The 24,181-nt window shown below is 45.2% G+C and overlaps 1 protein-coding gene and 1 long non-coding RNA gene across 5 annotated transcripts in view; one reads left to right on the top strand and one right to left on the bottom strand.

Annotated features, from left to right (window-relative positions):
• Positions 1–14,236, top strand: part of PRKCQ (protein kinase C theta) — a 165,311-nt gene extending 151,075 nt beyond the window's left edge. For all 3 annotated transcript variants that reach the window (XM_024253393.2, XM_054521886.1, XM_054521888.1), the window contains 2 exons: positions 10,816–10,944; positions 13,020–14,236. In XM_024253393.2, the coding sequence (XP_024109161.2) occupies positions 10,816–10,944; positions 13,020–13,175 (285 nt within the window). In that variant the 3' untranslated portion in view covers positions 13,176–14,236. The remainder of the gene's footprint in view (positions 1–10,815; positions 10,945–13,019) is intronic.
• The window catches only part of LOC134762026 (uncharacterized), a 44,402-nt gene extending 21,125 nt beyond the window's left edge, over positions 1–23,277 (bottom strand). The window contains exon 1 of one of the 2 annotated variants that reach the window (XR_010141471.1): positions 20,512–23,277. This is a non-coding gene — a long non-coding RNA (uncharacterized LOC134762026). Of the gene's footprint in view, positions 1–20,164; positions 20,275–20,511 lie in introns of those variants that run through there. The other variant, XR_010141472.1, reaches the window with a different exon arrangement.
• Between the last annotated feature and the right edge of the window lie 904 nt (positions 23,278–24,181).

The raw sequence follows: 24,181 nt of genomic DNA, 5'->3' as shown, positions 1-24,181 counted from the left end.
AATAAAGGGTATTCAATTAGGAAAAGAGGAAATCAAATTGTCCCTGTTTGCAGATGATATGATTGTGTATCTAGAAAACCCCATTGTCTCAGCCCAAAATCTCCTTAAGCTGATAAGCAACTTCAGCAAAGTCTCAGGATACAAAATCAATGTACAAAAATCACAAGCATTCTTATACACCAATAACAGACAAACAGAGAGCCAAATCATGAGTGAACTCCCATTCACAATTTCTTCAAAGAGAATAAAATACCTAGGAATCCAACTTACAAGGGACGTGAAGGACCTCTTCAAGGAGAACTACAAACCACTGCTCAATGAAATAAAAGAGGATACAAACAAATGGAAGAACATTCCATGCTCGTGGGTAGGAAGAATCAATATCGTGAAAATAGCCATACTGCCCAAGGTAATTTATAAATTCAGTGCCATCCCCATCAAGCTACCAATGACTTTCTTCACAGAATTGGAAAAAACTACTTTAAAGTTCATATGGAACCAAAAAAGAGCCCACATCACCAAGTCAATCCTAAGCCAAAAGAACAAAGCTGGAGGCATCACGCTACCTGACTTCAAACTATACAAGGCTACAGTAACCAAAACAGCATGGTACTGGTACCAAAACAGAGATATAGATCAATGGAACAGAACAGAGCCCTCAGAAATAACGCCGCTTATCTACAACTATCTGATCTTTGACAAACTTGAGAAAAACAAGCAATGGGGAAAGGATTCTCTATTTAATAAATGGTGCTGGGAAAACTGGCTAGCCATACGGAGAAAGCTGAAACTGGATCCCTTCCTTACACCTTATACAAAAATTAATTCAAGATGGATTAAAGACTTCAACATCAGACCTAAAACCATAAAAACCCTAGAAGAAAACTTAGACATTACCAATTCAGGACATAGGCATGGGAAAGGACTTCATGTCTAAAACACCAAAAGCAATGGCAACAAAAGCCAAAATTGACAAATGGGATCTAATTAAACTCAAGAACTTCTGCACAGCAAAAGAAACTACCATCAGAGTGAACAGGCAACCTACAAAATGGGAGAAAATTTTTGCAACGTACTCATGTGACAAAGGGCTAATATCCAGAATCTACAATGAACTCCAACAAATTTACAAGAAAAAAACAAACAACCCCATCAAAAAGTGGGCGAAGAACATCAACAAACACTTCTCAAAAGAAGACATTTATGCAGCCAAAAAACATATGAAAAAATGCTCACCATCACTGGCCATCAGAGAAATGCCAATCAAAACCACAATGAGATACCATCTCACACCAGTTAGAATGGAAATCATTAAAAAGTCAGGAAACAACAGGTGCTGGAGAGGATGTGGAGAAATAGGAACACTTTTACACTGTTGATGGGACTGTAAACTAGTTCAACCCTTGTGGAAGTCAGTGTGGCCATTCCTCAGGGATCTAGAACTAGAAATACCATTTGACTCAGCCATCCCATTACTGTGTATATACCCAAAGGACTATAAATCCTGCTGCTATAAAGACACATGCACACGTATGTTTACTGCAGCACTATTCACAATAGCAAAGACTTGGAACCAACCCAAATGTCCAACAATGATAGACTGGATTAAGAAAATGTGGCACATATACACCATGGAATACTATGCAGCCATAAAAAATGATGAGTTCATGCCCTTTGTAGGGACATGGATGAAACTGGAGATCACCATTCTCAGTAAACTATCGCAAGAACAAAAAACCAAACACCGCATGTTCTCACTCATAGATGGGAATTGAACAATGAGAACACATGGACACAGGAAGGGGAACATCACACTCTGGGGACTGTTGTGGGGTGAGGGAGGGGGGAGGGATAGCTTTAGGAGATATACCTAATGCTAAATGACGAATTAATGGGTGCAGCACACCAGCATGGCACATGTATACATATGTAACTAACCTGCACACTGTGCACGTGTACCCTAAAACTTAAAGTATAATAATAATAAAAAAATAAAGTTAATGAAATGCTCCCTATCAAAAAAAAAAATTATAAGAAAAATGTGTTTACTATTCACTAAGTGGAAGTGGATCATCATAAAGAACTTCATCCTCATTGTCTTTATGTTGAGAGGGCTGAGGAAGAGGAGGAGTTGGTCTTGCTGTCTTAGGAGTGGCAGAGGCAAAAGAGGTGGAGGAGGTGGAAGGGAGGCAGGAGAGGCAGGCACCCTTGGTGTAAATTTGATGAAAAAATCTACATATTAGTGGACTGGTGCAGTTCAAATCCAGGTTCATCAAGGGTCAATTGTACTTAAAATACCTACAGACCAGCTCTCCCCAACCTGCCCTACCCACTGTCCACCAGAAATACTGTTGACTTCTTCACTCTAACAAACTCTGAGAGTGCAGGCTATTACCATCTTTGCAGCAATCTCCAGAATTCACCATCAAAACAGAATTCAGCACCCCTTCCATGGTAGCCCAGGATCCATCAAGAATACAAGCACAGTATTACCAGTGGAAACTGGGCTCTGAGAATCACAAGGTGTGAGCCAGGAGCTCCCAAGGCAAACCCATGTGGAGACATAGGAACACCTGAGACCCATCAAGAAAGATCTGGACTCTAGACAGACTCAGAGTTGGCCTTTTTTGAGGATGCAAAATACTCTCCACAGTGTATGGGCGTAGCAAGTTGCAGAATGAAATGAATCATGTCAATACAACATGCTAAATACATAGAAGAATAATAAGGACCTACATATACTGAGCTGTCCCAGCAAGTATTTGGGTCAAAGAGACCCATCACTGTAATCAAGAGCCTAGCACATCTAGGCCGGGTGTGGTGGCTCACGCCTGGAACCCTATCCCTTGGAAAGGCTAAGGTGGGAAGATTGCTTGAGCAACCCAAAATTCAAGACCAGCCTGGGCAACATGGAGAGACCCCATCTCTACAAAAAATCTGAAAATTAGCCAGGTGGGGCTGCTGGCGCCTATGATCTCAGCTACTCAGGAGGCTGAGATGGGAGGATCACTTGAACCCACAAGGTGGAGGTTACAATGAGCCGTGATCACACCACTGCACTCCAGCCTAGGTGACAGAGCAAGACCCTGTCCCCCCTGCATAAAAAAAAAAGAGTCTAGCACATCTAAAAGAAGTGGACCAAGAATGCAGGTGTTTTGGAAGAAACATTGTTTTGATTTCTGGCATTTCATATGTCAGCTGGTTAAAAAATAATCATCATTTAGAGAAATAATTTTTAGCCTTTTTCATGCTATATTGAAAATGGGAATAGGATAAGATCCTTCAACATTGGAAGCTATCCATGGGTTCTAAATTAAAAACTAGAAAAATATTAGCAGGCTCATCTTTTTTCACTAATCTACTTTTTTTGCTTTTGAAGAAGTGCTTAGAATTAATTGTAAAGGGAAAACACTTCCACCTCTCTAATAAAAGTGACAACTTGTCTTGGGCATTAGAAACTTGGAGGCAACTCCAGGGCTCTCCCTGGAAAATCAAGATCTTGAATCTGAAAAGTGCTGACAAAGCTCTCACAGGATCCCCAGCCCCAGGGTAAAGCAACAAGGTGTTTAAAAATTTGAGCCACTTCCATTCAGCTTTCACTTTCTGACTGTGATCCAAACAAGCAATAGCTTAGAAAACTCCCTCAACAACCAATTAAAGGCACTTTAATGACCAAACACAGATAAAATGAAAGCTAATCTCAAAATTAACCAATTTTTTTTAAAAAAGGCTGACAACAGTAAAAATAAGTTAGTGGGGGCAGGGCACGGTGGCTCACGCCTGTAATCCCAGCACTTTGGGAGGCCGAGATGGGCAGATCACGAGGTCAGGAGATCCAGACCATCCTGGCTTACACGGTGAAACCCCGTCTCTACTAAAAATACAAAAAAATTAGCCAGGCGTTGTGGCAGGCGCCTGTGGTCCCAGCTACTCGGGAGGCTGAGGCAGCAGAATGGTGTGAACCCGGGAGGAGGAGCTTGTAGTGAGCCAAGATTGCACCACTGCACTCCAGCCTGGGGGACAGAGCAAGACTCCATCTCAAAAAAATAAAAAATAAAAAAAATAAAAAGTGGGATCTGGATATTAAGTTTTTTATTTTATATAAAGGCAGGTTCAAACACTATTACAATTGCTACATTTGTAGCAATAAATGTAGCAATCGTAATAATGAACTCAGTGTGAAATGTGTCAGCTTGGGCTCCATAACAAGATATCACAGACTGAGTAGATTAAACAACAGACATTTCTTTCTCACAGTTTTAAAGGCTGAAAGTCCAAGATTAAGGTCCAGCAGCGTCAGTTCCTAATGAGGACTCTCTTCCTGGCTGGTAGACAGCTGCCTTCTTGTGTCCTTACAGCAGAGAGAGAGAGAGAAACTCTGGTCTCTCTTTCATATGAGACTTCTAGCCCTGTTGGATCAGGACCTTACCCCATGACCTCATTTAACCCGAATTATCTCCATAAAGGCCTTACCTACAGTTACATTGTGGGTTGGGGCATCAACATGTGTATTTTGAGGGGACGCCATTCAGTCCAAAGCATGAGGCTGCACTGCACAGCCTGGGCCAGCAAAACCCACTGGAAAAAAAGTGAGCACAAGGCTTAATCTGTACAACCTGAGGCATGAGGGTACCTCCAGACTCAGGGGCTGTCTCCAAGTGAGTCCCAAGGTGGAGGCCCTGGAGGGAGAGTCACAATTCCCCAACACCCCTCATGGCCCATAAATGCCAGCCTCCCCCTGTTCTTCCCAAACCCAGCCTGCACTGAGGATCTGCAATGCTCCAGGCCAGGACTGAGGGTGAAGGAGGGGCAGAGGTAACCAGAAGTAACTCCGTGGAGAGAAGTTGGAAGTGATGATTTCCAAGGAGAGAAAGATTGGATGGGAGGAAAGGGTTCCTTCCAGTTGGAGGAGAAAAGGTGAAAAGCCGTGTGCTGGAATCCTACTCAGCAATGAAAAGGAACAAACTATTGATTTATAAAACAACTCAAGGCATTATGCTGAGTGCAAAAAGCCAATCTCAAAAGATCACATACTCTCTGAGTCCATTGATATGACTTCATTGAAATGGCAACACCATAAAAATGGAAGTCAGATTAGTGGTTGCCTGGGGTTGGGGTGCTGGGGACAGGAGGGTGGGCATGACTCTCAGGATGCAGCACAGGCATATCTTTGCAGTGATGGAACAGTTCGTATCTTGCTTGGTGTGGAGGTTGCCCATATCTGCACATGTGATAAAATGGCATAAGTAGTACACACATGGTACCAGCATCAGCTCCTAATCTTATGCTATCATTATGTGAGATGGAACCATTGGGAGAAATAGGGTGAAGGGCACCCAGGACATCTCTGTACTGTCTTATCAACATCCTGTGAATCTATAATTATTTAAAAACAAAACTAAATCTAAGGCTAAATGCCTTGCAAACACCAAAATAAAAAGTCATCTACCGAATTTCAGTGGCAAGAGAAAGAGTTGCCACAAGAGAAGAAAATAAATTTGGTTGAATAGAGTAGAAACTAAGATAATAAAGTTTAAAGAAGAAAACAAGAGGACTGGTGGGTGAAAGAGGTTCTTTTCTTTTTTAAGACAGAGTCTCACTCTGTCACCCAGGCTGGAGTGCAGTGGTGCAATCTCAGCTCACTGCAGCCTATGCCTCCCAGGCTCAAGCGATTCTCCAGCCCCAGCCTTCCAGGAAGCTGGGACTACAGGTGCATGCCACCGACACCCAGCTGATTTTTGTATTTTTTTGTAGAGACGGGTTTTGCCATGTTCCCCAGGCAGGTCTCAAATTCTGGAGCTCAAAGCAATCTGCCCGCCTCAGCCTCCCAATGTGCTGGGATTACAGGCATGAGCCACCATTCTCAGTAAAAAGAAGTTCTAAATGAAGCTTGCCCAACCCACGCCCTGCATACAGCCCAGGATGGCTTTGAATGCAGCCCAACACAAATTCCTAAACTTTACGACATTATGACATTTTTTGTGATTTTTTTTAGCTCATCAGCTACTGTTAGTGTTAGTGTATTTTAGGTGTGGCCCAAGACAATCCTTCTTCCAATGTGGCCCAGGGAAGCCAAAAGATTGGACCCCCCTGTTCAAAGTTGACATAGAAGAGTTTCGACTTGTTGTTTCCCATGTGAGTTAGTAAAACTTCCATTTCTCTTACACATATTCTTGCAGTTGGGCTGATAAAATTAATCTCCATTATGCAATCTGCTGCCCATAAACTGGCTTCCAGCTTTATCTCTATTCCTCCTTTGCTTTGATCCAACAGCCCCCACATTCTTGAGCCCCATTTGTTGCAAAAAGGTAATGCCATTTCTCAGAAATGTCCTCTAGGGAATTTGACAAAATGTTATGAAACCCAGAAGTCATAGGTCCTCTGGAAAAGCTGAGGATAGCAGCATTTCGTGGCATCCGTGACAGCAGCAGTGCCAGACTTGTCGCCGTCGGCCCTCCTAGGGCATGGATGCATGTTGTGCACTGAACAATTGCACATTGGGAGAGGCTGTGCTCCGGCAAGAATTCCAGTGGGGACACTGCTGTCCAGTTGATGATTGCCAAAGAAACACCCTTTACTCCCCGTCTCTACTAAAAGTACAAAAAATTAGCCAGGTGTGGTGGCGGGCGCCTGTAGTCCCAGCTACTTGGGAGGCTGAGGCAGGAGAATGGCGTGAACCTGGGAGGCAGAGCTTGCAGTGAGCCGAGATCGCGCCACTGCACTCCAGCCTGGGTGACAGAACAAGACTCCATCTCAAAAAAAAAGAAAAAAAAAAGAAACACTCTTTACTTCCTCATTTATCCATCCAGGATGTCCTGTCTATTTGTTTGAAAATGATGGGAAACTAATGATCTAGAACATAAATATCTCTTCCTTTCATAGAAAGACATATCTGAGGAGGGACTGAAGAGGGAAGGCAGGTTCCAGGTACAATCTGTCAGCGCTACTGCTGGCTGTCCTCCGCAGCCTGGGGCTGCTTTCTTGCACAGACTGTCCAATAAACTTAAACAAACTTCAGCTACATCCTGGCTATTTTTCCCATCAATGTAAACCTCCGTCCTGACAGCTTTTAGAGACAAAATCAAGTCTTCAGGTATCTTATTTCCTCAGTGCAGCTTTTCAAGGGCGGAGCTTCCAGCCTGGCCCCCCTCCCATGAGGTCACCTGTCATCCTCAGGACCTCAGTGGGTCGAATGGCTACAGGGCAGAACGTATACTAATTTACCGTTCTGTGCAAAACTGGAAAGAATATTGAAACTCAGAGCTGGAGACCATACGCTCTTCTCATTACACGTTTTATTTTTTAAAATATATTTTTAAATTTTGCAGGTACACATCCAAGCTAAGAAGGCCCATTGACGTGATCCTCTTGGTACAAATGCCACATGTTCACTTGAAGAAATAGAATAGAAAACCTAGCCTGCAGCACACACGGCCCAGGGCAGTTACTTCCTGCCTACTTTGCTGAAGCATCTCATTAGAACAACATGAGCGAGGTTTTGGCCCCTTCCTGAGACACTTACGCCATCTGTCTAATCTCGTTTCATCCAAATGTCCTTAAGAAGCGGAGACCAATCATTTATCATTTAGTATCATTGTTTCAGGAGAAGGGATATAGGGCAAGTCACTTATTCCTTTTGCTTTTTTTTTTTTTTTTTTAAGGAGCCTTGCTCTGTTGCCCAGGCCAGAGTGCAGTGGTGGTGCAATCTCGGCTCACTGCAACCTCCACCTCCCAGGTTCAAATGATTCTCCTGCCTCAGCCTCCCGCATAGCTGGGGTTACAGGCATCCACCACCACACCTGGCTAATTGTTGTATTTTTAGTAGAGATGGGGTTTCACCGTGTTGGCCAGGCTGGTCTCGAACTCCTGACCTCAGGTGATCCGCCCACCTCAGCCTCCCGAAGTGCTGGGATTACAGGCGTGAGCCACCATGCCCAGTCTCTCTTTGCTTCTAAAACATCTATCAGCTTCTCCGTGTGATGACTCCTGCTGTTTTATGGTTTGTATAAATGTGTGGGGTGCAGGTGTCATTTCGTTACCTACATGGATTGCACAGTGGTGAAGCAGGGCTTTTAGTACCCACTCCATTTTCTGAGTCTACAGAAAAATACATCTTACCGTGAACTTGGTGCTTCTTTTCTGTGCTGAAAACAGGTAACCGAGATAAAATGAGGATAGAAGATGCATGGTCTGCAGATAAACAAAGTGGAAAGACAGCTTATTCACTTACTCAGCAGGCATCTACTGAGCATCTATGTTGTGCACGGCACTATGCTAGCTTCTGTAAGGAATAGACATGTCAATGGTGCCCGGCCTCCAGAGCTTACAGTGTGGTAGGAAAGAAGACAACCTTGGAAAAAAGATACAATGTGCTAATTCCCCAGTAGAGGGAAGATGTTCTGTGGTGCACAGATGAGAGATTATCCATCAGGATGAGGGGAAGGAGGCCGCTTGTCATCAAAGTGCTAGATCCTCTGAAGCTCAGCTTCGTCAGCCGACAACTGGGATGATGAATTTGTTTCTCTTGGAATTTGTTTTAAAATCACTGAGGCATCTAGCACAGTGCCTGCCTCTCAAAGAACATCAGTTGGAGTGGATGATGTATCAATCGTAAGAATCATGAATGATGTGAATGATGTATGATAGTGTGATCAATCCTGAATATGACTTGAACAGAAGAGAGAGAGCTCCCTGTCAGTGGAGGTAATCAAAGAAAGTTTCACAAGGAAAAGGGGGTGAAAGCTGAGCCCTGAAAAATAAGGCAGAATTTAAAGATGAGGGAAGGGAAACAGGAGTCGACTAGGGGAGGGTATCTCATTGCAAGATGGAAATGTTGTTAGTGAGGGACAGAGACAGGAAGGCAGGTCATGTTTTCGGTGAGCAGAAATGTCTGGACTGGAGAGGGTCCTAATGGGAATGGAAGGTCCCGTGAGTCAGCGTCAGACTCCAGAGAGCCTCGAATGCCAGCAGAGGGCCCGAGGATGTCAGAACTCACCAGGCCCTAGAGATCACCTTGTCTAGCCCTTCCTTTACACACGAGGAAACTGAGACTCAGAAAACTTACCTGAGACCACGCATGTAGTCAGTCTCTCAGATAGCTGTCGTGTTATTTCCACCATGCAGTGGCTTTCTAATTGGGTGCTTTGGAACCCCAAGTTTCCCTAGAGAGTCCTCAGTGGTCCTCATATGGTAAGAGGGAGAGAGGAAGTTGAGACTGCCAAGAATTTGCCAGTCAGATACACCAGGTGATTGCACAAACATTTCACCTGGAACTTTAAAAGAGATTCTCCTACTTTAAAAAAAAAAAAAAAAAAGCGAAAAAACTCCACTTTACAATAGCATGTTGTTTGGTCTTTATATTTTTTTGGTAGAACGGAGTCTTTGAAGATTTTCAAGTACTCAGATAACATAAGTGAAGCACTATTTCAGAACATGCAGGCTGGCTATGTTTATGAGCAGTAAAAACAAGAGACCCTCGCAATTTAGGTGTGAATGGAGGTCAAGTCCCTGTGAAAGCCTCCTGGAAAATCACTGCATTCCACCATGTTTTCTGTTTTAAAGAAGCTTAGGCTCCTTAAAATGCCCTATAACTCATGGTTACTTCATAAATAAACATCTAGCTGATGTAAGAATAACCGGTAACTACTCCAGACACCCAGGGGACCTGTTACTTTTCTAAGTTAATGTTTAGACTCTCCTGTTTCTTAATGCCCTTGACAGGTTTTATTTAAGTTTGAAAAATATCCAAGTTTCTTTCCTGTTTTGCCAGTGTTCATTTTAACCTCTTAGGGGGAAAGAACAGGAGAAGGAACAGTGCAGAGAGAAATGTACATATGTGCCAGCTCAGAAATTATTAGATGGACCTTGAATTAAATATTACTCCTCCAGCAGGTTTGCAGGAGCTGAGGGTAATTCTCTTCACTCAGATGCCTTGTAGAGTCCAAAGCTGACTGTCTGGGACCAGTTTCTATTATACCTGAGTCCCCACAATGCTGGAATCATTCTAAGAATGCAGCTTTGTAAGAAATCAGACTCGATTGATAGATAATTGATCAAATGACAAATAAATTATCACTGACTCTATGCTGTTGGGTGTAACAGACCAGGAGTTATACTGCACAAATGCGTGCGTGTGTGTGCATGTGTTCATATACGTGCGTATATGCATGTGTATGCCGTCCGTGTGCATGTGCTCACATTTGTGTGTGTGTCAGTGGGTGTGCACGTGTGTGTATGTGTTCATGTCTGTGTGTATGCATTTATATACACCTGTGTGCGTGTGTATGCATGTGTTCATGTGTATGTATGTGTGTCTGTGTGCACGTGCTCACATTTATGTGCATGTGTGCCAGTGTGTGTGTGTATGTGTTTATGTCCATGTGTGTATACCGTCACATATGCCTGTCTGTGTGCATGTGTGCATGTGTGTGCCTGTCTATGTGCGTCTGTGTGTGTGCGTTGCTGTCTCATAAATCGTCACATCAGCCCTGTTAGGAGGGCACTTGGCTCACTTTACAGGTGAGGAAACTGACTCAGGTCTGTCAGTTGCCTGAGGTCCAATCAATAACACAGGGCAAAGCCGGTTTCAAATCAGGTCTATGCACCTCAGAAGATAATGCGTCAGACTCCAGCAAATTTAGAAAGTCTCCTTCAAGGGAGAGTGTCAGGACAGGTTGACTTTAGTCAGTCCTGATAAAGGTGAAAGAAAAATGAGGTTAGAAAAGAAGGGGCTGGTGCACCGGGAAGCACCACGCCCTCCTGATGCAAAAGGGTCATCCCTGGAGACCTCAGGGCTCCTCCTCTGCTCTCTTTCAGCTCTTTGTGCGAGAACCTGAGAAGAGGCTGGGCGTGAGGGGAGACATCCGCCAGCACCCTTTGTTTCGGGAGATCAACTGGGAGGAACTTGAACGGAAGGAGATTGACCCACCGTTCCGGCCGAAAGTGGTAAGGACTCGCTCATGGGCCACTTGGTGTCAGCCACTCTCCCTCCGCTCAGGGCCGTCTGCCTGTCCAAGTCACCGCAGCTGCTCACCCCTGCCAGAACCCCAACTCCCCACCAGCCCCACTCTCCAGGAGGAATGCACTTCTCTAACACATGTTACTGGGCTGGTGGGGCAGGGAGGGGAGGTCACTCTTCTTTGCAAAATTTAATCTCTGTCGTCAAGATGCACCTGCACCCTACCATGCACCTGCACCATGGGCTGGGCGCGGTGGCTCACGCCTGTAATCCCAGCACTTTGGAAGGCCGAGGCGGGTGGATCACCTGAGGTCAGGAGTTCGAGATCAGCCTGGCCAACATGATGAAACCTTGTCTCTACTAAAAATACAAAAATTAGCTGGGCATGGTTGCGGGCGCCTATAATCCCGGCTACTTGGGAGGCTGAGGTGGGAGGATTGCTTGAGCCCAGAAGTTTGAGACTAGCCTAGGAAACATAGTGAAACCCCAACTCTACAAAAAAATACAAAATTAAGTGGTCTTGGTGGTGCATGCCTGTAGTTCAAACTACTCAGTAGGCCAAGACAGGAGGATTACTTGAGCCCAAGAGGATGCAGTGAGCTGGGATCACACCACTGCACTCCAGCCTGGTGACAGAGTGAGACACTGTCTCCAAAAATAAAACTTTTTAGAAAAACAACAAAAAAAGTCATTAAGAAAGTAAATTTTAAGTTATGTATGTCACAATTTCTAAAAATAATGATTTTTAAAAGAGTAGAACAAAGTGGTGGGTTTGCCAGCCTTAACCATTCCCTGTGATTGCTGGGAATACCGGAGTTATTGCCTGGGTAGACATGGGCCATATCCGCACTGAAGGGGGCCAGGCTCATGGACTTCCCAACAGATTCCACCCCAGAGAACGCACAGGCTATTAGTCATGATAGCAAATGGCCAGAAGAAGCAGGTGCATCTTGTTCCCAGGGCAAGAATAGTTGTTCTCAACATCTGTCCCAAGCTCCAGGGACATTCCAAGGACCCAACAGGCCGGCCTCAAGCACTCTAATTACTTGTGACAGTACCACATCTAATACATGAGTTAGTCATTTGTGATAAAAATTTTACCTTGTTTTTAGCTATCAGAACTATTAAACCATGTCTCACCTTCCACTGCAGATTAAAATTGACTTAATATTTTGCACATAAAAATCAAAACTTTGATCTAAGCTTACCCTAAAGGACATTCCCAGTTCTGCCAGTAGGAAACTTTCCCTGACCTGTGGTCTGAGCTGCCATTGACCTCACAGCCCCAGGGCCCGTTGGAGGGTGGGAGGGGCCTGGCTCTTCATTTTGCTTCTCTGTGCTTATAGGACTTTCTGTTGATAATGGTTGTTCTCAATCTTGGGACACTGAATTGAACACCATACTGAACAGCATGTATGAAATAGATGTTTGCTTTCCCTTCCTCTGTTGTTTGGTTTGGTTTTGGGTTTTTGCCATGAAAACCAATGGACCAAGTGGTCTGAAAGGAGTCTGTCCCAGTCTGTGTTGTCTAAAAAAGCCCAAGATGTTTACTAATAAAATTAACAAGGGCAGGGGACTGACAACAGCCAAGAATGTTGATAAAAGAACAGGAATATGTAATTGTGAAATTCCTTCTCTCTTCCCATCCCTCTGTTCACACCCCCTCACTCCATCTCCCCACCACCCTCCCTTATCCCCACCTTGTGTTCCATGAAAACTAAAGAGGCAGAGGTCAAATTCAGGCGGATCATTTTTTCAAAGATTGCCAACCCTGCTTCATGTAAACCACTAATTAAAAACATTAGATCCCATTTGAATGTCTACAGTGGTAGTCTTTCTGTGAATTTATGAATTTATATTATTATTAAGCTGAGGACACAGGATCACAGCCATGTTCAATGAGAGCTGTGCATGGTCATCTATAGGCATTGCCTCCATTTAGTGTCTCTGCAAACACCAACTTTGCCATACACAGATCACAGCCTAGATAACAAAAATGAAGATCATGAACCTAATGACTGATTTTTCTTCTCTTTCTTTCTTCCCGTAAACTCTGACCAAGAAATCACCATATGACTGCAGCAATTTCGACAAAGAATTCTTAAACGAGAAGCCCCGGCTGTCATTTGCCGACAGAGCACTGATCAACAGCATGGACCAGAATATGTTCAGGAACTTTTCCTTCATGAACCCCGGGATGGAGCGGCTGATATCCTGAATCTTGCCCCTCCAGAGACAGGAAAGAATTTGCCTTCTCCCTGGGAACTGGTTCAAGAGACACTGCTTGGGTTCCTTTTTCAACTTGGAAAAGGAAAGAAACACTCAACAATAAAGACTGAGAACCGTTTGCCCCCCATGTGACTTTTATCTGTAGCAGAAACCAAGTCTACTTCACTAATGACGATGCCGTGTGTCTCGTCTCCTGACATGTCTCACAGACGCTCCTGAAGTTAGGTCGTTACTAACCAGTTATTTACTTGAAAGATGGGTCTCCGCACTTGGAAAGGTTTCAAAACTTGATACTGCAATAAATTATGGCTCTTCACCTGGGCGCCAACTGCTGATCAATGAAATGCTTGTTGAATCAGGCACAAACGGAATACAGACGTCTCCAGACTGAAACGGCCCCATTGCCTGGTCTAGTAGCGGATCTCACTCAGCCGCAGACAAGTAATCACTAACCCGTTTTATTCTATTCCTATCTGTGGATGTGTAAATGGCGGGGGGGCCAGCCCTGGATAGGTTTTTATGGGAATTCTTTACAATAAACATAGCTTGTAACTTGAGATCTACAAATCCATTCATCCTGATTAGCCATGAAATCCATGGTCAAGAGGACAAGTGGAAAGTGAGAAGGAAGGTTTACTAGACACCTTCACTTGTTATCTCGTCAAGATAGAAAAGATAGTATCATTTCACCCTTGCCAGTAAAACCTTTCCATCCACCCATTCTCAGCAGACTCCAGTATTGGCACAGTCATTCACTGCCATCCTCACATTATAACAAGAAAAGAAATGAAGTGCATAAGTCTCCTGGGAAAAGAACCTCAACTCCTTCTCATGCCATGACTGGTGATTTCATGACTCATAAGCCCCTCCGTAGGCATCATTCAAGATCAATGGTCCATGCATGCTGTTTGCAGCAGTCAATTGAGTTGAATTAGAATTCCAACCATACATTTTAAAGGTATTTGTGCTGTGTGTATATTTTAATAAAATGTTGTGACTTAATGACAAACAGGTGGATGTGTAAAAATGGAATTAAAAAAAAAAAGAGTCCTCTTAATCATTTACTTCCCCGCTTGTCCCCCACAAGAACTTGCTTCTGCTGTGTCAATCCTCAAAATGTAGCTAGCATTGAGATGATGTTTTACAGTTGGGGGATTGGCTGGGCACGATGCCTCATGCCTGTAATCCCAGCACTTTGGGAGGACAATGTGGGTAGATCACCTAAGGTCAGGAGTTCGAGACCAGCCTGGCCAACATGGTGAAACCCTGTCTCTACTAAAAATACAAAACTTAGCCAGGCGTGGTGGCGGGCACCTATAATCCCAGCTACCTGGGAGGCTGAGGCAGGAATAGAGTAAGACAAAGGGTGAGGAAGTCAGATGACCTTAAGGCAATCGTAAGAAAAGCAAATGTGCATAATATTCGGAGTCACCAGCCTACCTCATCACACGGCTGGAAATAACTTTAGATATTATTTTTAAAATAGAATAATATAAGCAGACTGTTGACAGTCTGCAGGTGTGCTGGGACATTTTCCTGACTATATGGAGCTCTTGTGATTTTTTTTTAAATAGACACTCCCCTAAAATGAACACGAGTAACCTCATTTAAGGAGGTGGAGATGGGCATCTATCTTCAGATGTGTCCATTCAGGTGTCCGGGCCCTTTGTTCTGATAATAGCACCATGACTACAAACCTCTAGTTATGTGAGAAGGCGACACTTGTCCTCCCCTTGCTCCAAATGAAAATGCTCACACATGTTTACCAAATTCACCTGCTTGAGGGAGGGAGAGGGTCCTTTAGGGCCCTGGATGGGCCAGTGGAGGGCAGGGAGCCCCCCATTCTGTTCTGATCTCTGCTCCGCCTTGCATTTGCTGTGAAGCCCGGAACAAGTCACTTCATCTTGTGGGGCTCCAAGTAATGGGGCCGGTGAAGATGCTCTCTACAGTCCCTTCTCGCTAGAGCAATGGGGTTGGTGAAGATGATATCTACAGTCCCTTCTCACTAGAGCAATGGGGTCGGTGAAGATGCTCTCTACAGTCCCGTCTCACTAGAGCAATGCGGTTGGTGAAGATGCTATCTACAGTCCCTTCTCACTAGAGCAATGGGGTTGGTGAAGATGATATCTAAAGTCCCTTCTCACTAGAGCAATGGGGTTGGTGAAGATGCTCTTTAAAGTCCCATCTCACTAGAGCAATGGGGTTGGTGAAGATGATATCTGAAGTCCCGTCTCACTAGAGCAATGGGGTTGGTGAAGATGATATCTGAAGTCCCGTCTCACTAGATCAATGGGGTTGGTGAAGATGATATCTGAAGTCCCGTCTCACTAGAGCAATGGGATTGAAGATGCTATCTAATGTCCTTTCTCACTAGAGCAATGGGGTTGGTGAAGATGTTATCTAAAGTCCCTTCTCACTAGAGCAATGGGGTCGGTGAAGATGCTGTCTAAAGTCCCTTCTCACTAGAGCAATGGGGTCGGTGAAGATGCTGTCTAAAGTCCCTTCTCACTAGAGCAATGGGGTTGGTGAAGATGATATCTAAGGCCCCTTCTCACTAGAGCAATGGGGTTGGTGAAGATGATATCTAAAGTCCCTTCTCACTAGAGCAATGGGATCGGTAAAGATGCTATCTAAAGTCCCGTCTCACTAGAGCAATGGGGTCGGTGAAGATGCTATCTGAAGTCCCGTCTCACTAGAGCAATGGGGTCGTTGGAGTTGCTTTCTGAAGTCCCTTCTCACTAGAGCAATGGGGTTGGTGAAGATGATATCTAAGGCCCCTTCTCACTAGAGCAATGGGGTTGGTGAAGATGATATCTAAAGTCCCTTCTCACTAGAGCAATGGGGTCGGTGAAGATGATATCTAAAGTCCCTTCTCACTAGAGCAATGGGATTGGTGAAGATGCTATCTAAAGTCCCTTCTCACTAGAGCAATGGGGTCGGTGAAGATGCTGTCTAAAGCCCCGTCACACTAGAGCAATGGGGTTGGTGAAGATGCTCTCCAAAGTCCCTTCTCACTAGAGCAATGGGGTTGGTGAAGATGCTCTCTAAAGTCCCTTCTCACTAGAGCAATGGGGTTGGTGAAGATGCTCTCTAAAGTCCCTTCTCACTAGAGCAATGGGGTTGGTGAAGATGCTATCTAAAGTCCCTTCTCACTAGAGCAATGGGGTCGGTGAAGATGATATCTGAAGTCCCTTCTCACTAGAGCAATGGGGTCAGTGAAGATCATATCTAAAGTCCCTTCTCACTAGAGCAATGGGGTTGGTGAAGATGCTATCTAAAGCCCCTTCTCACTAGAGCAATGAGGTTGGTGAAGATGATATCTAAAATCCCATCTCACTAGAACAATGGGGTTGGTGAAGATGCTATCTAAAGCCCTTTCTCACTAGAGCAATGGGGTCGGTAAAGATGATATCTAGAGCCCCTTCTCACTAGAGCAATGGGGTTGGTGAAGATGCTATCTAAAGTCCCATCTCACTAGAACAATGGGGTTGGTGAAGATGATATCTAAAGTCTCTTCTCACTAGAGCAATGGGGTTGGTGAAGATGATATCTAAAGTCTCTTCTCACTAGAGCAATGGGGTTGGTGAAGATGCTATCTAAAGTCCCGTCTCATTAGATCAATGGGTTTGGTGAAGATGATATCTAAAGTCCCTTCTCACTAGAGCAATGGGGTCGGTGAAGATGCTATCTAAAGTCCCTTCTCACTAGAGCAATGGGGTCGGTGAAGATGCTATCTAAAGTCCCTTCTCACTAGAGCAATGGGGTTGGTGAAGATGCTATCTAAAGTCCCGTCTCACTAGAGCAATGGGGTTGGTGAAGATGCTATCTAAAGTCCCTTCTCACTAGAGCAGTGGGGTTGGTGAAGATGATATCTAAGGCCCCTTCTCACTAGAGCAATGGGGTTGGTGAAGATGCTCTCTAAAGTCCCTTCTCACTAGAACAATGGGGTTGGTTAAGATGATATCTAAAGCCCCTTCTCACCAGAGCAATGGGGTTGGTGAAGATGATATCTAAAGCCCCTTCTCACTAGAGCAATGGGGTTGGTGAAGATGATATCTAAAGCCCCTTCTCACTAGAGCAATGGGTTTGGTGAAGATGATATCTAAAGCCCCTTCTCACTAGAGCAATGGGGTCGGTGAAGATGATATCTGAAGTCCCGTCTCACTAGAGCAATGGGATTGGTGAAGATGCTATCTAATGTCCTTTCTCACTAGAGCAATGGTGCCGGTGAAGATGCTCTCTAAAGTCCCTTCTCACTAGAGCAATGGGGTTGGTGAAAATGCTATCTAAAGTCCCGTCTCACTAGAGCAATGGTGCTGGTGAAGATGCTGTCTAAAGTCCCTTCTCACTAGAGCATTGGGGTCGGTGAAGATGGTATCTAAAGTCCCTTCTCACTAGAGCAATGGGGTCGGTGAAGATGCTATCTAAAGTCCCGTCTCACTAGAGCAATGGGGTTGGTGAAGATGCTCTCTAAAGTCCCTTCTCACTAGAGCAATGGGGTTGGTGAAGATGCTGTCTAAAGTCCCTTCTCACTAGAGCAATGGGGTCGGTGAAGATGCTCTCTGAAGTCCCGTCTCACTAGAGCAATGGGGTCGGTGGAGTTGCTCTCTAAAGTCCCTTCTCACTAGAGCAATAGGGTTGGTGAAGATGCTCTCTAAGGTCCCGTCTCACTAGAGCAATGGGGTTGGTGAAGATGCTATCTAAAGTCCCGTCTCACTAGAGCAATGGGGTTGGTGAAGATGATATCTAAAGTCCCTTCTCACTAGAGCAATGGGGTTGGTGAAGATGATATCTAAAGTCCCTTCTCACTAGAGCAATGGGGTTGGTGAAGATGCTATCTAAAGTCCCTTCTCACCAGAGAAATGGGGTTGGTGAAGATGCTATCTAAAGCCCCTTCTCACCAGAGCAATGGGGTTGGTGAAGATGCTCTCTAAAGTCCCTTCTTACTAGAGCAATAGTGTTGGTGAAGATGATATCTAAAGTCCCTTCTTACTAGAGCAATGGGGTTGGTGAAGATGCTATCTAAAGTCCCGTCTCACTAGAGCAATGGGGTCGGTGAGGATGCTCTCTAAAGTCCCTTCTCACTAGAGCAATGAGGTTGGTGAAGATGCTGTCTAAAGTCCCTTCTCACTAGAGCAATGGAGTTGGTGTAGATGATATCTAAAGTTCCGTCTCACTAGAACAATGCGGTTGGTGAAAATCATATCTACAGTCCCTTCTCACTAGAGCAATGGGTTTGGTCAAGATGATATCTATAGTCCCTTCTCGCTAGAGCAATGAGGTTGGTGAACATGCTATCTAAAGTCCCGTCTCACTAGAGCAATGGGGTCAGTGAAGATGCTATCTAAAGCCCCTTCTCACTAGAGCAATAGGGTTGGTGAAGATGCTCTCTAAGGTCCCTTCTCACTAGAGCAATGGGGTTGGTGAAGATGCTATCTAAATTCCCTTCTCACTAGAGCAATGGGGTCGGTGAAGATGCTATCTAAAGTCCCGTCTCACCAGAGCATTGGGGTTGGTGAAGATGCTATCTAAAGTCCCTTCTCACCAGAGAAATGGGGTTGGTGAAGATGCTATCTAAAGCCCCTTCTCACCAGAGCAATGGGGTTGGTGAAGATGCTCTCTAAAGTCCCTTCTTACTAGAGCAATAGTGTTGGTGAAGATGATATCTAAAGTCCCTTCTCACTAGAGCAATGGGGTCGGTGAAGATGCTATCTAAAGTCCCGTCTCACTAGAGCAATGGGGTCGGTGAAGATGCTATCTAAAGTCCCTTCTCACTAGAGCAATGGAGTTGGTGTAGATGATATCTAAAGTTCCGTCTCACTAGAACAATGCGGTTGGTGAAAATCATATCTACAGTCCCTTCTCACTAGAGCAATGGGTTTGGTCAAGATGATATCTATAGTCCCTTCTCACTAGAGCAATGGGGTTGGTGAACATGCTATCTAAAGTCCCGTCTCACTAGAGCAATGGGGTCAGTGAAGATGCTATCTAAAGCCCCTTCTCACTAGAGCAATGGGGTCGGTGAAGATGCTATCTAAAGTCCCCTCTCACTAGAGCAATGGGTTTGGTGAAGATGCTATCTAAAGTCCCTTCTCACTAGAGCAATGGGGTTGGTGAAGATGCTACCTAAAGTCCCTTCTCAGTAGAGCGATGGGGTTGATGAAGATGCTGTCTAAAGTCCTTTCTCACTAGAGCGCTTTCTGCTTCTAATCTGAATCAAAATCCTGCGAAGTTAAAAGGTCAGTGAGCAACACTTTCCAAAACACAGACACTCATGGATTCCACTTGCTGCAGGCCGGGGGCAGCTCTACCCCATTTTCCTTCCAGTCCTCCTCTCCTCACTATGGGTTCCCACATAACCCTGCCCCAGCACCCAGCATCCTCCTGACACCCAGAGACCCCAACAGGACCCCCACCAGGAGACAAATAAGTGAAGACTGTTGGCTCTTAGAAACAGGAACCAATGCAACTTTTATCCCCTCCACTAGACCAAAATGCAGTCTGTTCATCATTTGGTTTTGTTTGTTTTCTTTTATTTGTTATTTTTTTAAGTTAGAGACAGAGTCTCCCTACGTTTCCTAGGCTGGTCTTGAACTCCTGGACTCAAATGATCCTCCTGCCTCAGTCTACCAAAGTGCTGGGATTACAGGCCTCATCATTGGTTTTTAATAAATGTCACCTGTATGAATATGTCAGATGACTAACAAGGTTACTATTTGCTTTGTATTTCTGAGTGTGCGAAGTACTTGTTACTTCCTTCTATTCTTTCAGGTGTCCTCTGAAATTGCTTATTAATATCCCTATTTAATAGGTGAGAGACCTGGCCGGGTGCGGTGGCTCATGCCTGTAATCCCAGCACTTTGGGAGACTCAGGCAGGCAGATCACGAGGTCAGGAGTTTGAGACCAGCCTGACCAACACGGTGAAACCCCATCTCTACTAAAAATATAAAAAATTAGCTGAGCGTGATGGCACACACCTGTAATCCCAGCTACTCGGGAGGCTGAGGCAGAAGAATCGCTTGAACTCAGGAAGTGGAGGTTGCAGTGAGCTGAGATCGCGCTACTGCACTCCAGCCTGGGCGACAGAGCAATACTCTGTTAAAAAAAAAAAAAAAAAATAGAGGAGAGACCTGAGGCACAGGGAGACCATAAAGGTTACACTAGAGGGTTGACCAGTGGAGACTTGAACCCAGAACTCTTAGCATGAGATCTTGCTTCATTCCAGAGTGCAGGGTTTCAGCAACATCCACCAATCAGCATCTGACGATTGTTGTTCACTAGAGTTTTAAGTGGACTTCCTAATTCAGGGCCACACCTGGCTTACCTGTCCTGCTTCTAGAGAAGCAGCGTGGGGGCCAGTCTCTTTGATGCCAGTCCTTTCATCACCACTCCCAGTTCCCCTCCACGTTGCACTTTAGCCTAGACTCAACCTTGCCAATAGAAATGAGAACTTTACCTCAGGGTATAGTTAAAGGTTTTGGAAAAAGAGAGATCAGTGCTTCTTTTTGGAAGATACAGACTGAGAGTTTGGCTGAGAGCTCCCTGTGCATGAGAGGATGGCCACAGAGAGAGAGAAGGGCTCCCTGTGCACGAGAGGCTGGCCACAGAGTGAGAGAAGGGCTCCCTGTGCATGAGAGGCTGCATTGACCAGGGTTCTCTCAGATCCCGTCCAGCAAGACCATGCTTAGGAGAGAGGAAGAAGTCATAAACCAGCCAGAGAAGAAGAAATGCCTTTGTTACATCATAAAACTGCAGGCAGGGGTCTGGGCTCTCAGAGCCTCTGTCTCCAGTGAACACATCAATGATGGCCAACAGAGGAAGCATCAGCCTTGAACACCCACAGACCGGGAACATCCCAGAACCCACTCACAACAATCCAAACCAAGGAAGACTTCTCCTGCCACCTCTCTCCTCTTTCTCTGTCCTTTCCCAACTTGGGGGAAGAGGGAGCAGAAACCATGGTTATCTGACTGCGGAAGGAGAGGACTGAGCATGGGCGGGTGAGAAATATGAAGACGCTGACCACGTGCCTTCCCCACCACAAGCCACCAGCACTGCCCTCTTGAACTAGATGAGAAGACAGGGTCAACTTTAAATCGGTTTTCGATTATTCATGGCACTGCACATGTAAGTTGCAGAAATAAATCTTGAAGGAGCAACTGAAGGACATGTCTAATGTCACCGGAAAGGTCATGGGACCTCTGAGATTTCAGCCAAAGTTTGGAAGAAGGAGCCCCACAGAGCAGGTCTGAATGGATGGTGGGCGCAAATAATAAAGGTGTTGGTTTGGTTTGGTTTTGCCCCGAGAATTTTGCTTGTTTACACACAGACAAGCCCTAGAGCGACAGTGATGTTGCTCTTGGTGCCACAGCTACACAGGAGATTTCTTGCATGGAGGGACCACGCTCTTTACCACCAAGCCTACCACCCTGGCAGACACTCCGCCATCACGTGCATTTGTTGAGTGAGTGGGTGAATAGGATGTGGGTGAGCACGTCTCTACAATCCTCTGTCTGTGTGGGGCCTGGCACACAAGAATGCCTGGTGGAAATCGCTTCGTCCTACAGGCACTACAGGATTAACTGGACTTAGGTATCAGGTCCTCTCTCCTGAAGAATTTTAGACAGAGGCAAAAACCAGTTGGCCAAGAGAAGAGGCATTTGGTAAAGACCACAAGGCAGCCAAAGGGATGGGCAGCAGAAGCCGGGAGGTAGGGTCAGTCACAGTAGCAGAGACACAGGGTCGTCCTGCCACCACAGTGTGGGTGACTCAAGGAGGGCTAAGACTAGCAACTTCCAGTAAGTTGCTCTCACTTCCCGGAGTTACTGAGGGGTCCCCAAGGTACTAGGAGTCTTGCAGGCAGCCCTCCAGTCAGTCCTGTGTTATTCCTCTCTCTGACTCAGGGAACCATCCTGATGGGCAGCAGCCCCCAGCCAACGGCAGGCCGGGGAATTAAGCCACTGGCTGCTCTCCTTCCCTCAATGCCGTCTGCTCAGTCTCCTGGAGGGTCAGTGATGAGGGGAGGAGCACTGACTTCCTTGTTTCTCCCTGTGTCCTAAGTAGGTCCTGAACCCAAAGAGACTGAGTGTGTCCCTGGGGCATGCGTGTGCCTGTGTGTGTATATCAGAGCAAGACACCACACCGCCGTGAGCACCAGGCTGGCTGACTCATTGTTCCCTACATGCCTGATGTCTGCTCCTGCTCTAGGACTTTTACTCATTCTCTCCTACCAGCCTGAAAGGGCCAGCACATCTCATAAACAACCCCAAAGCCAACCCACCCCAGGCCTGGCTGCAGCACCAGCCTCCTGCACAAGTTCTTTGCTGACCACGCCAGCTGATGCTGCCCAGAGATGCCTCCCGCCTCTATTTGTCCTCTGAAATAAGCATAGTGAACAGCTGGGCCAAACTCCCAGAGCCCAGAGATATTTGGAGATGGAGTAGGCGCCACCCAAGGTTGTTTCTGTACAGCACCCAACTCACTGAGACGGACCCTCAGAGGTTGGCAGCAACTCCCACCAGGGGGTCATCTGAGAGGCGCAGTGACCATAGTGATCAATGATGTCCCACCATGAGGACAGGAAGGAAATGCCCAGCCAGGGAACCTGTTTTCTGCCCGTGGCTTCTGCCTACCATGTTGTTTCTTCACTCTACTGCGGATGAAGCTTTGACTATAAAATATGCTGTTGGAATGCACCAACTGCCCTACTCCCAGATGGCAGAAGGAGAGCTCTGTTTTCCTTCTGGAAAATTCTTGGCAATTACCAGGTACCAGGTGAAGTGCTTTGTGTATATTACCTCATTCAACCCCCGACAACAATCTCTGAGGACAGCATCATTGTCTCCATTTTATCAACAAGGACACTGAGGTCTGGAAAGGTTACACATCTTGCCCAGAATCATAGAAGAAGAGCTGGATCCCAAGCCCATTTGATGACAAAGCTCGTCCCTCTATCACCATAAGGGGAGGGAGAGCAAGTGGGTTATAGAGTCAGGCTGCCCAGGTCACACCCAGCTTCACCCCCGATGTGGTGTATAACCTTGGACAAGTCACTTAAACACTCAGCCTCAGTCTCCTTCTTTCTAAAATGAGGACCAAAAAATAAAGACAAAAAATAAAATAAAAATAAAATAAAATAAGGACAGTAATAGTGCTGGCCTCACAGGCCATATGAGAAGTGAATAGCATCGTCTATGCAAAGCACTTGGAAGAGTGCCTAATGTGGAATAGGCACCCGCTAACATAGTATTATTATTTTACTGCTGCATCCCAACATAAATGATTTAGAGACCTCTTTCGTAGGAAAAATAATTCTATCTGATTGATCACAAAGACAGGGGTGTATCAAAACTAAATATGAAGAAGTGAAAAATATAAAGTTCTACTTTATTTTTCTTATACAGCTATAAAAGCAAGATACAATTTGTAAAAGTTAATACAAAGAAAACTACAAAAGTAATAACACTGACAGCAACAAGATTGATTTTATGGTGATGATGATATTACGAGGCTAAAACTAAATGACTACCCTCCATGTCAATGTGTCTTAACTACCATGGTGCGGTTTCTTCTGAGTTCAGCATGGTTAGATGAGCACACATGGTGCAGTGATTCGATCTATACACCACCTTTCTCTACTGGAACTATCAAGGAAGAGCCAACTGTGCAGTGTGTCTTAATGTCATTCAACCTTCATTTGTCAAAAATGCTTAAGTGCATCTAGGCTCTTTCTTATAGCACATGACAAATTAATACCATTGGTGGAAATGAAGTCATGAACAAAATGCACCATAAACTCTGAATTCTGACACCATCTAACAGAACTTTCTGCTGTGATGGAAATGTACCACATCTGCACTGCACAGTATGGTAGCCACTAGCCACATGGAGCTATTGTTGGCTTGAAATGTGGCTAAGATGAAGAAACTAAATTTTTCTTTCTTTGAGACAGGCCTCACTGTGTCACCCAGGATGGAGTGTATTGGCACAAATAC

The sequence above is a fragment of the Pongo abelii genome, chromosome 8, assembly GCF_028885655.2.
Source record: "Pongo abelii isolate AG06213 chromosome 8, NHGRI_mPonAbe1-v2.0_pri, whole genome shotgun sequence".
Taxonomy (NCBI): domain Eukaryota; kingdom Metazoa; phylum Chordata; class Mammalia; order Primates; family Hominidae; genus Pongo; species Pongo abelii.
This window is presented reverse-complemented; position numbering and strand designations above follow the sequence as displayed.